Source organism: Bombus impatiens, unplaced genomic scaffold (assembly GCF_000188095.3).
Source record: "Bombus impatiens unplaced genomic scaffold, BIMP_2.2 scf_0296, whole genome shotgun sequence".
Taxonomy (NCBI): domain Eukaryota; kingdom Metazoa; phylum Arthropoda; class Insecta; order Hymenoptera; family Apidae; genus Bombus; species Bombus impatiens.
Genome location: NT_176715.1, coordinates 498242 through 512077, shown reverse-complemented (window position 1 = coordinate 512077; position 13836 = coordinate 498242). Strand labels below are relative to the sequence as shown.

General features: G+C 33.1%; 4 protein-coding genes across 7 annotated transcripts in view; 2 read left to right on the top strand and 2 right to left on the bottom strand.

Moving 5' to 3' along the window:
• The window catches only part of LOC100743899 (EH domain-binding protein 1), a 10564-nt gene extending 8252 nt beyond the window's left edge, over positions 1 to 2312 (bottom strand). For all 4 annotated transcript variants that reach the window (XM_003488894.4, XM_012384792.3, XM_012384793.3 and 1 more), the window contains exons 1-4: positions 1746 to 2312; positions 993 to 1200; positions 733 to 914; positions 451 to 662 (exon numbers count right to left, since the gene is read on the bottom strand). In XM_003488894.4, the coding sequence (XP_003488942.1) occupies positions 451 to 662; positions 733 to 914; positions 993 to 1200; positions 1746 to 1849 (706 nt within the window). In that variant the 5' untranslated portion in view covers positions 1850 to 2312. The remainder of the gene's footprint in view (positions 1 to 450; positions 663 to 732; positions 915 to 992; positions 1201 to 1745) is intronic.
• A 2755-nt stretch (positions 2313 to 5067) lies between these two features.
• LOC105680674 lies at positions 5068 to 8272 on the top strand. Its single transcript, XM_012384791.3, has 2 exons — positions 5068 to 5354; positions 7264 to 8272. Exons 1-2 carry the CDS (start codon positions 5204 to 5206, stop codon positions 7869 to 7871), a joined length of 759 nt encoding a protein of 252 aa, XP_012240214.1. The 5' UTR covers positions 5068 to 5203; the 3' UTR covers positions 7872 to 8272.
• Positions 8273 to 8406: 134 nt separating this feature from the next.
• On the top strand, positions 8407 to 12985 carry LOC100743789 (cytochrome P450 6a2-like). Its single transcript, XM_012384790.3, has 7 exons — positions 8407 to 9352; positions 9656 to 9852; positions 10814 to 11183; positions 11304 to 11641; positions 11742 to 11969; positions 12230 to 12481; positions 12684 to 12985. Exons 2-7 carry the CDS (start codon positions 9669 to 9671, stop codon positions 12848 to 12850), a joined length of 1539 nt encoding a protein of 512 aa, XP_012240213.1. The 5' UTR covers positions 8407 to 9352; positions 9656 to 9668; the 3' UTR covers positions 12851 to 12985.
• A 46-nt stretch (positions 12986 to 13031) lies between these two features.
• Positions 13032 to 13836, bottom strand: part of LOC105680665 — a 6731-nt gene continuing 5926 nt past the window's right edge. Inside the window, exon 3 of the mRNA XM_012384738.3 lies at positions 13032 to 13836. Within this exon, the coding sequence (XP_012240161.1) occupies positions 13432 to 13836 (405 nt within the window). The 3' untranslated portion in view covers positions 13032 to 13431.

Here is a 13836-nt window from a genome sequence, read left to right as displayed (position 1 = left end):
GCGGAGACGCATCGACATCTGGCAATCATCTTGCTCGAAGAATAGGGTCTGCGTGTGGCGAGCCACGGGACAGAAACTGTTGGAATGTTTACTGTCGCATGCCGCCACAAATATTTCTCTTAAGGAGAGCTATAGAATTACTCCATACCTTTGTTAGACAAAACGTTCATCCCGTGACCGCGGCTACGTTCGGCGACTGGCTGTCGCTTCGAGCCCAAGCTCATCATTACAACTCGCGAACAATTACAATTGGATTGAATAACTACAATTGCTTAATTACAGCTATAGTAGACTCTAGATTACAATGTTGCGGGATTATCCAAAATTCCGGTGTTCTTTCATCTCCGACACATATAATTGGGTCTATCAGAAACAACCAATCAGACTCGCATTCCTTTGACTAGTCATCTTTCCTCTGCACAAAACAAGTGATTAATATTTAATTCATACCACTTATTGGAGTACTAGGTAATTCACTTTCAGTAAGACTACTTGTCATTAAGTCAAGCTGAGCAGAGATATCTAAAATTTCATCAATGTTTTTTCCTGATACTTCTTCAACATCTTCCGGTATATCTTCATTATCAAAATCATCTAAAGGTGCAATATCGCTATTGTTATTAACTGACATCAAACTAGCCATACTCTGCATATCTTCATCCCTGATTGAAAATTATAATGAATATTAAATTTAATTAACTATAAATCAAAGCTTAAAAAACATTTTCTTACGTTGCTTTTCCTTCTCTTAAGAAAACACAAGATAAAGTACATTCTAGCGCAGCACTAACAATTTTTTTTGATGTTGGCTTTAAATCCAATTTAAGCTGTTGTTGACTAGATTCTAATGTCGCATATTTTTTCATATTTATATTTGTCGCAGCTACATGTCGTCTTTTACCAGTAGAAGAAACCTAGTTGTATTATATTAATGTATTAATCCATATTTAACATAATAATATTTGCAAATGTCTGTATCTATTCTTTCTTACATCTTCGATGACAAATGTCCAATCTTTATCTTCCAATTCATGGGTCCTTGGATCTTTAAACAAAGTTACAGAAACTGTATGATTATCAGGAACTGCCCAACTAATAACACCTTTTAGTGGATCACTTAAGCTAGGTTCCCAATCTAGTGGTTCTGAACTAACTCTTCTACTACGTCTTGTCCATACAACACTTAGTTTGTTTGGCTTCCTATATAATGTTACAATATAGTTTCTGGTGTATTTATGTATGTTTATGTAATATAAAATAGTTTCTAATAATATTTGTATGCATCACATATCTTATATACAAAACAGCTAAAATATGTTATATACATAAATATGCTATAGAGGTAAAGCTATAATTAATGATAAGAGTTACATTTTATCAATTATTCTTTCACATTGTTGTTTACTATAAATATTGTCACAGAGTCATAAGTATTTATTTATTTGTAATGGATATTTAATATCTTAAACCAGTTATATTGTGTAAGTACCTATGCTTGTGTGAAATGACAGAATGTTACTCTTTTTCTGCAATGTTCTAATTTAGTATAATAATTCCTTTTCAAATTGATTTGTAAATACATGTATATACAAAGTTTTGAATAATAATATATTAATAGCATTTTATGTAATAATGAAATATTTCGTGTACGTGTTCCTTACGATATATTAAGCACAAAAAGAATCACGTACGATAAATATTGATTCGCGTTAATAATGTTGAAAAAATACATATATATCACTCACCATTTTGTTGTCGTTTCTAAACTGACTTCATGATACGACACGGTGAATTGAAATTTCGCGGCTCTCTTGTTTACCCGTTGTAATCGTTTCCAGACGGAACTCATTTTTTATTGAACTATTTTTTCAATGATCTTTACAGTATTTCCAACTTATAATGATTTACGAACGATTCGGCTATGACACATCATCTTTCGTCGAAATTATGGAAATTGAGAAATCAGTCACTCTCTCTCTTGCAAAATATACGAATCAATTTTTATTTCTTTGAAGTTATTAAAGTATTAAATTAGTAAGATACTCTAATCATTCATATATATGTGACATTTTCACTAATGTAATATGAACAGGAGCATATATTTCCTTATTCATTAATTCATGGATTTTTCAAGATATTACGCATTTCATTATTGTGTTATAGACGCAGCGTTACCTACGCACAAAACAATATATTTTGATAGCACACTAATTAACAACACTTACAACCACGAGATTAAAAACTTTCTGAATCAACTCGATCTCATACTCTGACGAAAGTTTCGTCACGAAACCTTCCAACTTATTGATCTCATACTATACGACTCTATGATAAGAAACTTGGTTATAATAAACTGAATAGATTTTGTTTAATAATAATTTTTAAATTCGCATAGTTTCAAGAGGATCGAATCGTAATCTTAATAAATTTTGTTAAATATATATAAAGTTAACAATTAGAACTGTTTTATATAAGAGACTAATTTTATTCTATTAATATTAATCTTTCTATTAATATTAAGTAAAATTAATATTAACTATATATAATAACGACATGCATTATAAATAAATAATCTAATATATAAATAACACATTAATCTAAATAATTCATACATTAATGTCGTTGTAATTGTAGAACCTAGAGGTTGTTACTAACTTCGTGTCATAATTCGACCGAAACATCCTCTCTAACCTTTATTTATTCTATGAATTTGCGCATGCTTGTTCGCTTAAAATCAAATTTAAAAATTACAATTCTGTACTTTAAATATTGACTCCCTAGTTAATAGAAAAGACAGTATTGTTTTGATAATGCTTAAGATATGTGACATTTTATTCGGGAGAGTCCACGAAATTTTTTCATCTTAATAGCAATTCAATAGTTGCTACTGTTTACTATCAAAGCACAAACATTGCATAAACAAAGCAAAAACATTTCTAGAGTTGAAAATTTGCTATTTTTTCCATTCTAAGTTTAATATTCTATAACTGTTTATTATATATTTAAAACATTTTTAACAAATAAGGATAAAAAATTACTTTTCTATAATGATGGATGAACATACTAAACCAATTTAGTTTGAATTGTTTTGAACAACAGTTGATTCGAATCAACCATTGTTACCGACGTATTTGAAATTATGCGGTTTCGAATGAAATATCTACATGTGTGTTCGACTATAGCACGATCACATAAATCTATATGATCGTAGACTATAATTTAATACTTCCAATTAGTCGACAGAATTTGGGAACCCCGTTGGTATTAAGTACGAATAGATGTTTATTAATAAGGTAACAGTTAAATGAACGTCTATACAAATTATAAATTAGAGAGGAGAAGAAAAACAATTCTATTTTTCGTTGGAACATATTTTCTTACCCTTAGCGTCAAACAAAAAAAACTCGTCGGTAACGTCGAGCGTGTACTGTGACAAGTCGACCTTATTGTCTTTCAAATAAAGAAATAATATCAGACTGACCGGGGAGATGCGAATAGAATGTAACACGCGTCATCTGATTCAATATATTTCGATAAATTACGACGAACAAAATGTATGAATTGAAAACGTAGATACCTGCATTTAGTAGTTTTATTTGATTAAAGAAAATATATCAATATATAGGGCACCTAATGGTGATACAATTTTTGATTGAAATAAAATAATATGATATGATATATATGATAAGATTGTTTACATACCTTTCAGTTTCATGAAAAAATGTAATCCCCCTTTCGTTGTACAACTTCTTCCCATTTTTCTGGTAGGGCCATTATTCCATCTTGATAAAAGTTCTCTTGTTTTTCTTTAAAATAATTTTCTAGGCTATTTTTGAGAATGTCAATATTTTCAAATTTTTTACCTACTAAAAAGTGTTGTAATGCTCTGAACAGGTGGTAATCAGATGGGGCAATGTCTGGGGAACGTGGGGGATGTGGTAAAATTTCCCAATTAAATTCAGAGAATTTTTTTGTAACGCTTTTCGCAACATGCGGTCTAGCGTTGTCGTGATGGAAGATAACCTTGTTCCTATTCACTAAACCTGGTCGTTTTTCAGCTAGCGCTTCCCTTAATTTTTCTAACTGAGTGCAATATTTATCTGAATTAATGGTATCACTTCGTGATTTTTCAACAAGATCCCGAATTTTATCTTCGTCTGTCTGAAGAGGACGCCCGGAGCGTTCCTCGTCTTCTAAACAGAAATTCCCAGCTCTAAAACGTTGGAACCACTTCCTACAGGTGCAAGATGAAAGCGCATTTTCTCCGTAAACAACACATATGTTTTTCGTGGCAATTGTTACAGAACTTCCTTTCCAAAATTCATATAACACGAGATGTCGAAAATGGATACGCATTTCACTCATGATTTTTTACTGTTAGAAGTCACTGTGTTCGCTATATTACGATCTTATACCCACGAAAATCTGCTCTAGCCTGTTCTCGATCAGCTAAGCTCAAGTGCATTGGTCCCTTATCGCCGTACGTTTGTAAATCGACACATGAAATGTATACGCAAAAGTCGGCACGAATTTATGGGATGACCTAATATTATGATAAAGAAGAAAAGGGAGGAGAAATGTCAAGAGTAAAAAGAAATAAGAAAAGGGGGAGAGAGCCAATTAGGTCCATATCTTTCCTTTACAATTTTTCTGGGAATACATTTGGCAGATTATTGTAGTTGTTGAGATTTGTAGCACGTGAATGGTCAGCTCTATTGAAATTTTTTTTTGATGAGATTTGGCAGCTTTATAGTTCGCAATACAATAGTATAATTTCTTAAATTGCAACATTTTTTGTGTGAGAATTTTTGTATCATATCGATGAGATTTTGCCGATTAAATTAAAATTAAACATGACAATTTGGAGGTATGCAGTGTTTCTTATGGTGGTAATTTAGCAGACCAGGCAAAATTAAGGTAGATTTCTACTGTTTCGCGTAGTGAGAGAGTATTAGATTTTAGATATCGACTGTCGCTATAATCCCGTGCACTGTACCGTGAAGTGGCGTCGTTGCGGGCAATCTGCGAAGCTGGTTGAGAGGCTGCCACAGATTTATGTGACATAGGCCATACGCAGCAACTAACGATGAGCGACAACGCGGTAACAGTGAGCGGCAGAGAGGGGACCAATGTTTGTCGTTCTGTCTTCTACTATTATGTTTGTTATTTTAGTAGCTATCCAAACAGCAAATAAGTAGTAATAATGAGTACGAAGAATTATTTTGATATCGAATGTTTAATAACTGAAGTGCAATGTAGGCCGATTTTATGGCAAGATAATCATAAAGATTATAAAAATAAGTCTATCACAGACCTGGTATGGGAAGATGTAGGAAAGCAGTGTAATTGTTCAGGTAAAATGTTTATTCTATTCTTATATTGTTACGTAATTAAATTAGTAACATAATTATTAATGGATACACTTGTAGATTAATAATTTCTTAACCGATTTCGACGATTCTTAAGTATATTGCGAAAATCGACGTTTTGAATAACTTTTTCTTCATAGGAAAATGTCGCACTCATTTAGTTTTCTAGATATTCGTAAAAAACTGCCAGTACTAGCGAATTGAATTCTGTCCATATGTGTGAATCTGTGACACATTTACAAATATAACCAAACGTTCACCGTTCCGTTTGCCGCTTGGCGATCTGTTTACATCTACTAGCCATTGATCTGTTTATCTTTATATCATACTTTACGAACCTAAATAAATGATTTCTATGAAAATCTCGTTTACGACTGCATATACGAGTCTTCTGACTTGCTATTCAATGCAAAGCGAATAATGCAGAATATACATTTTTAGTTGTTTTATACATTTGTTACTGCTCCTACTACTAAGGCCGACTTCAGACGAGCCGCTTGCGGCAAATCGCCTCAGCGGCAGGACAGGTTGGAACAACAAGAAAATACCTGTGTATGTATTCTTTTGTGAGACAGAAGAACTTTATTTCTCTGTTCTTTTAACGCAGCGCAACGGTGTCGTACGATAAAATGTTACTCGTCTACACCGAGCCATATGAAATAAGCAATACAGCGAACGAGCGGCAGTGCGTCGCCGCGTTAAACCGTGTATGACTTATTTCATATAACGAATTATTTCAGTGCGATTAAACCTATGTCTGTCTATGAATTTGATTTATTTTCTGCCGTCTTGTCGTCACTCCTTTGATCGTTCCTGCCACTCGCCACTTTCTGTACTATCGAGGTCAAGGGTTCTAACAGTAATCGAGTCTAAATGCAGATGGCGTTTACTGGACTCGTTTTCTAGGTAATAAACAATTGATGGTGGCGTACAAAAGGCGTGAGCTTTTTTGAGTAGCTTTGAAAAAAGGCACGTACAAAGATATCAACTGTACTGACATAAATTGTAATATTTATAGTTTTTCTTTCATTCGTATACATATATCGAATTGGGTATATAAAATGGATAGGGATATCTTCTAAATTAAGTGTTCTACTGAAGACAAATAATTGTGAAACTCACATAAGAATTCCTATAAGATATCTTAATTAATACATATAATATACATGTATATATTTTTAAATCAAATGTAAAGAAATATGAAGTGGAGAAGACGAAGGAACAAAAGATTGAAAATTGTATCTTATACTACAACATTTCGATAGCTACTAGTATCTATCGGTTCTATTCAAATAGACTGCATCTACCATCATCCGGTACAGGATTATCATTACCATTGCCTACATTTAACTTTGTTGTTACTCGAATGTAGTCTAAATCACTATCTCTGTCTCTTTCTCGGATAAAATTGTGTAATATACAAACACATTTGATGAAAATGATTGCTTTATGCAGTGAAGTTTCTATATCTTTAGCCAAAAGACAGGATATACTATAGAGAATACGCATTAGCGTTACCCGATGTACATCACAAGGACACAAAAAGACATTTTCCATAAATACTACTACTAGTATGGCATTGCCGAAACACAAGATCGCAGTTTTTTGATGGATAATAGTCAATCCGTTTTCAAAATAGTTTCCAAAATAGTTACTTTTAGGTAATATCTAACACAGAAGATTTCAAAGTCACTGCAAGGTCAAATACATAAATTTGTCCCATATGACATTGTATGTTTTCAATACGATCGTGCATACAGTTGATTGATTTATTCGAAAAACGAATGCCAAATAACGAAAGACTGATCACAATTGCTAAATACCTGTTATTGGCAAAAATAATAAATATGTAATACGATGTTCGAAAAGTAAATGCAAATTTTTGTGCTTTCAGGAGCTGTTGCAAAACTGAAATGGAAGAATTTAAAAGACAGCTATAGGAAAAACATACAGAAGCTTCCCCCTTTGAAATCTGACTCGAAAGCAACGACCCCATGTAAGGTCAAATGGCCTTATTTCGAAATGATGGGATTCATCAAGGAGTATGTAGCTCATACTCGCGGTGGAAGTAATTTGCCAGATAATTCGTTCATTAGCGATGATAATATCGAGGAACAACCTGATGAAGTTTCCAATGATAACGTCAAAGATACATATGATTTTGCAAGTACTTTGAATTGTACGCAGGAACATTCCACTTCCGCGCCTACCCAATTTTTAGATCCAGGATTTCACTCAAATTCAAAATGTTCACAAAAATCTAAATACAAATACAAAAAGCAGCGGAGAGATGTAGATATCGAATTTTTAAAGCTAGAGGAACAGCGGCTAGAGTTATTAAAAAAGGACATAAGCAACAAAAGCGAAGAAAACTCAGATCTTCAGTTTTTTAAAAGTTTACTTCCTTTTATGGAATTGTTATCTCCAATCGAAAAATTGGAAGTAAGAGGAGAGATACAGAATGTTATTATTAATAAATTACGATTTAGGCAACCAGTCTAGATGGTATACTGGTAATATCCGAAAATTCAACGTCACACATATCTATTCAGAAAAATCAACAGCAAACTCGAATATATTTTTTTTTACGTAAATTCAAACTTTAGTGTAAGAATTAGGGCAAGGATTATGATTTATATACATACAGTATCATTATCATACATCATATCATTACATACATTATCTATATTATGTATAGAAAAATCGATTTTGTAAATTCATGCTGCTTTTCTAATCTTATCAAATTTCTTTTGTCCGTACGTACGCATGTACGTACACAATTTTGAGTGAATGTAGCAGTAATAATATATTAATAGGATTTAAGTAATAATGAAACGTTTCGCGTACGGGTTCGGTATAATACATTAAGCGTAAATAATTTCACGTAAATAATTTTCCAAAAATATATATAACACAACGCTTTATTATCGTTCCTAAACTGATTTTATGATATGATACAGTGAATTGCAATTTTACGGTTCTCTTGTTTACCTGTTGCAATCGTTTCCGGACGGTTCTAATTTTTTATGAAAGTGTTTTTTTCAGACCATGTGTCCAACTTATAATTATTTACGTACGTCTTAGTCATGACACATCATTTTTCGTTGCATTTACGAGAGATTCGTATCATATTGTTGATAAATTATCGAGCGTTTTGTTAAATATTTATAACGTTGATAATTACAACTGTTTCATATAAAAGACTAATTTTATTCTACATTAGATATATCTGCATTTAAATTTAATTATATATGTACATACATGCGATATACACGCGTGTATTATAAATAAATCAGCTGATGTATAACTAATATGTAAATAATGACTCTATGCAATTGTAACTGGACAACTTTAAAGCATGTCTTACTACTAACTTATTGTCATGGATGTCACGATGCCAGGTTTCAGTTGAAACATCTCTTTAACGGGTATTTATTTTATGAGTCTTGCCTGTGATTCTTCGTTCAAATTAGAAAATTGCCGTACTATATTTTAGTGAGTGTATATAGCAATCGATGGAAATAGCTAACTAGGTCTATGTCTAACCGACTCCCGTAAGTGTAATTGTCTATGAAACGAAATGTAAAGAATGTAAATGTATTAGAAATTCATACAAAATTACCATTATTGCTACTATATGAATATCGATTGTGAAAATTGTTAAAGGAAAGCGTAATTTTAGAAAATATGATTAGGGGCATTAGGTTTGTGACATCATCGAGATAATTACCAGAAATTGATGAGAATTGTTGAATCATATGTATGATACATTACATTCTATTTCTTATATAATACGTGCAACATGTATTTATGTTAACTATTACTTTAGAAGTTCTATATAACATGAAACACAGCTTCCTTTTTAATACAAGTTCGTACACCTAGGTAGAGTAAAGTAAGGCGTTCAACGATACGAACGTAGAAATTGTTTTATATCATTATTCGTCATAAAGTGTGATTCTTCCTTGAAAGTAACGTACAAGGTTGGAAAGAATTTATTAGGAATTTTTTTTGAGTATTCTTTTTAGTATGTATTGTTATTTGTAAGATAATAATTTATTTATAACTTTGTATAAAAGATTGTTTAATTAGAATTAAATAATATTGTATATATAATAAATATATAATATATACGTTATAATATTGTATATATAATAAATATATTTCAACATATTGAAGCAATCGAAAGAATTTGTTAAATCTTCTAAACACGATAGAATATAAATAATACACTGATGGAAGAAATTCGGATTTTGTTGAACTTAATGTTTGCATTTGCGTTACAGACAATCAAGCATAATGTTATTAGCTACGTGGTTAATATCAGATATTTTGGCTATTTCAAGCGTTATAATTGCCGGATGGTACATCTATTACAAACTACATATCTTTAAATTTTGGCAGAAAAGAGGAGTATTTTATGTCGAACCTACCTTCCCTACTGGTAATATAATGCCAATTGTAATTGGCAAACGATCACAAGGTAAGATCACTGTGAATAAATATAAAGCTAATGTCAATCATTTTACTCTAAAATTCGACTCAGCAAATCGAGAAAATGCTGGTATTAACCTTTAAATTAAAAAGTCATTTTATTTGAAAGTTGTTATTAGTTGCATACAGTTGTTTACTAGAATTTTATTAATATCAAATCGTATTGGAATACAAATCGTTAAAGAAGTGTGAAAATTGACAAGACAATCACTGTGAAAATTGTTTCGTATTAGTATCGTAGTCGTATTTTACAATTAATTCTTTTGATTTCGTACAATTAAATTGTACAAAAGCTGCATATTAGTTAACTTGGATCGGTCAATAATCGAACGAGATCATATACATATCACAGACATATCTTATGCGGTATCCTATAAAAATGTCAACTACTGTTAAATGAAACAGTTAAAAAAGGCAATGTATGCTATAAACGAAATGTTATGAAAGCGTTTTCACATTACGTGCTCGAATAATACGAAACCATTATCAATATGTTAGATATAATATCCATTGCTACACGCGGCAATTCAGGCTATGTGTTTATCAGAGCATACGGTGCTCGAAGCGTTAACACGACTCCAATGCCTGCACCTTCTAAAAATTATCGGCTTTTGAGAAATGCACCGTGGCGGCATCTCATCTTCGTCTTTCACATAGACGTAATAAGATTGTTGGTAAAGAAAAGTCGTTGTTGACCCGGCAGAGTATCAAGAGTATATTTAACGACTCTGGATAGCCAATGTCTGTAAACTTTAATATAATCGATTGCAGTTTGGTAACAATCGACTGGAACACGATGTTTTCAGTGATTGTTTCCCAGTTTGTACAGTTAATACGATTTGTTGGTCTCATTTTGAAGGAGATGTGAAAAGACGTTAAAAACACGCGCGTTATTCATAATTTACGAGTAGCTACGTATATGTGTCTATCATCAAGGTTTTATTTCGTAGCCGAGTTTTTTGGAGATATTTATCATCGATATAAACAGCATCCTCTTGTTGGTATATATATGCTTCACAAACCATTTTTGATTATAAACGATCTTGATTTAATTCGAGACGTACTGGCGAAACAGTTTACGAATTTCCACGATCGTGGGTTTTTTTGTAACGAAAAAACGGATCCGCTGTCCGGACATTTATTTCAATTACCTGGAAAAAAGTGGAGAAATTTGAGAGTAAAATTGACACCAACTTTTACTGCGGGGAAACTTAAACAGATGTTTCCGATTATGAAAGACATTGGAAATACCTTAGCGACATATTTGGAAGAAAAGGCACAGACAAGATCGACGATCGACGTAAAAGACGTATTTTCGAGGTATGCGTTTCTCGCGTATCATATATCGACCGATGGTTTGACAACAAATAGACTTGATAGTAGATCACTTGTATTCGTGAACATAAACGCATGCTTGTAAATCAATACTTGCTTTTTCAGATATGCCGTCGACATTATCATGTCAGCAGCATTTGGAATAACGTGCGATAGCTTGGAGAATCCGGACAACGAATTTCGCTATTGGGGAAAGAAGATATTTGATCCGAAGCCTCTTTGGAACGCTCTTATCGTATGGGCCCCGCAGGTTTTTGATTTCTTTTCCATACCATATACCGACAAAGATGTCACAAACTTTTTTATAAACGTGTTTAAAGAAACTGTGGAATACAGAGAATCGAATAACATCGAGCGAAAAGATTTTTTGAATTTATTGATGCAGTTAATGAGAAATGGATATGTGGAAGCAGACGATAACTCGGAAGCAGCAACTCTTGCAAGTAGTTATCCTTTCGTTTAAATAACTTTTCGTATTGATAAATATTTCGATATTAAGGACAACGATAATACGAAATTATTATTTTGTCGTGGTACAAATAGAAAATAAATTGACAATGACGGAGGCTGCTGCACAAGCTTTCGTCTTCTACTTGGCTGGTTTTGAAACATCTTCGACTACAGTTACATTCTGCCTGTATGAATTAGCGATGCATCAAGATATACAGAACAAAGTACGCGAAGAAATTCAAACACAGCTGGAGAAGCACGGTGGTGATCTGACATACGATGCTGTGAACGAAATGACTTATCTCCATAAAGTGATCTCTGGTATGTATGTGACTGCACTATAACGACGAGCAACGTTAAATTTAAAACATTAAAACGTTTCTAAGGTGTTGTATAAGTGAACTGTGAACTTTTATGCAAATCTCTGTTATCGAGAATATAATAAAAAACGTAGAATCTCGATAGAAAATTGATTGAAAACCTTTATCTATCAACTAATTATAGAAAGCACCATATTTTGAAAATCTGTCGAATATTTGATTATTTTGAATTAATTTTATATTTTTATCGATTCGTTTCAGAAACATTACGGAAATATCCTCCGGTTACTGTCCTAAACCGTATCTGCACAAACGAAACGACGATGGAGGGAACAAAATTTGTCATACCTAAAGGAATTGCTGTGACAATACCCGTTTTTGGTATTCACCGAGATGCCAACATATACCCAAACCCGGATAAATTTGATCCAGAACGATTTTCCGAAGAAAATATAAAGACTAGACATCCCTATGCGTATTTACCATTTGGCGAAGGACCAAGAATATGTATTGGTAAATATATTTTTCAAAGTATTTTCTCACGTAAATATACCTACTCAATTTATGATAACGATAGAAAATTCTATCTCGTCAAATTAAAACGTAACTCGACAATGATATTTTCAATTAGTAATAAATTAAAAAATTTTGATCGTGATAAATCACTTTGTTTTTGACGAATCATGGTATTAAACAGGTTGTTTCTACATTTTAGGATTAAGATTTGGCCTTATACAAACAAAGGTTGCTGTAATAAATGCTTTGTTAAAAAATAAAATGACATTCGCACCAGACACACCAACTACTTTGGATTATGAACCGGGATCTCTTATATTAATACCAAAGGGTGGTGTACACTTGACCATCGAGCCATTAAAGTGACTGCATCGTTAAGAATATTAACAATAACGACGTATTTATGTTACACGGTTACAAGTAATTTTTACACACTTTCTACGGATTATTTTTTATAGAAAAAATTCTGCAGTCGTCGAAAAATAAAATTATACGAAATATGAGAAAAATGTCTATTTTTATGGTTTTTAAGATAAATTGTAATAATAAATCAAAAAAAGACACGAAGGAGGAAAAGTATGGAAAGTAAAATTTTAGTTTACGTTAATTCTTTATTTCTTGTTTTATACATCTCTAGATTTGGAAATAAAGTAACGGAGATTGTTATTGCCCAATATTCTTAAATCTATGTCGTGTTTTATTTCGAAAAACTTGATAACATTTATATTTTCGTACTTTTTCGAGGGGAGGGGCGGAGAAGCAGACGAAAGGAAATCAATTAGTTAGAGATTTAAAAGGACAAAGATGAAGAGGTCAGGCAGAAGATATCTGACGTTTCAACAATATTTTATTTCACAGTCTGACACATGGAACATAATATTTCGTTATTCCTGAATGAAGACGGTAACAAGTACTAGATTCGTCTAAAATGTCCAATCCGAAGGAATCTAGTATCGATAACCTTTAATATCGTAACTATCGGTAGGTAAAGCATTGGCTAGGCTAAGCAACTCCGAGCGATGAAGACCGCTTGGAGATTGAAGTGCTGGGCCAGCTTCGTGAAGCAGGCTGGACGTGCGAAGAGCGGCTTCCTGGAGCGCGGCAGCTTCGTGAAGTCCGGAGGAAAGACGGAGAGCTTCCGCTTGGTGAAGCGCAGCAGGTGAACGGAGAGCGTCAGCTTGGTGGAGCGCGCCAGGTGCGAGAAGGGCACTGGGTTCGTGAAGACCTGCATCGAGAACGGCAGGAGCACCGTGCCGAGGTGGAGGAAGTTTCGGCAGCGGAGAGGGATTGATCGGCTGGTGAGCCAAAAGCGCAGAATCAGCGGCAGCATCGGCAACGTGTGCAGCGGCAGC

What these genes read in the sequence shown, in the direction of transcription:
- LOC105680674 (XM_012384791.3), top strand. Translation starts at nt 5,204, where the DNA reads ATGAGTACGAAGAATTATTTTGATATCGAATGTTTAATAACTGAAGTG. An exon ending in AAAGCAGTGTAATTGTTCAG is followed by an intron (nt 5,355 to 7,263) that starts GTAAAATGTTTA and finishes TTGTGCTTTCAG; the next exon opens with GAGCTGTTGCAAAACTGAAA.
- LOC100743789 (XM_012384790.3), top strand. Translation starts at nt 9,669, where the DNA reads ATGTTATTAGCTACGTGGTTAATATCAGATATTTTGGCTATTTCAAGC. An exon ending in AATTGGCAAACGATCACAAG is followed by an intron (nt 9,853 to 10,813) that starts GTAAGATCACTG and finishes TTTATTTCGTAG; the next exon opens with CCGAGTTTTTTGGAGATATT. An exon ending in GGAAGCAGCAACTCTTGCAA is followed by an intron (nt 11,642 to 11,741) that starts GTAGTTATCCTT and finishes TGGTACAAATAG; the next exon opens with AAAATAAATTGACAATGACG.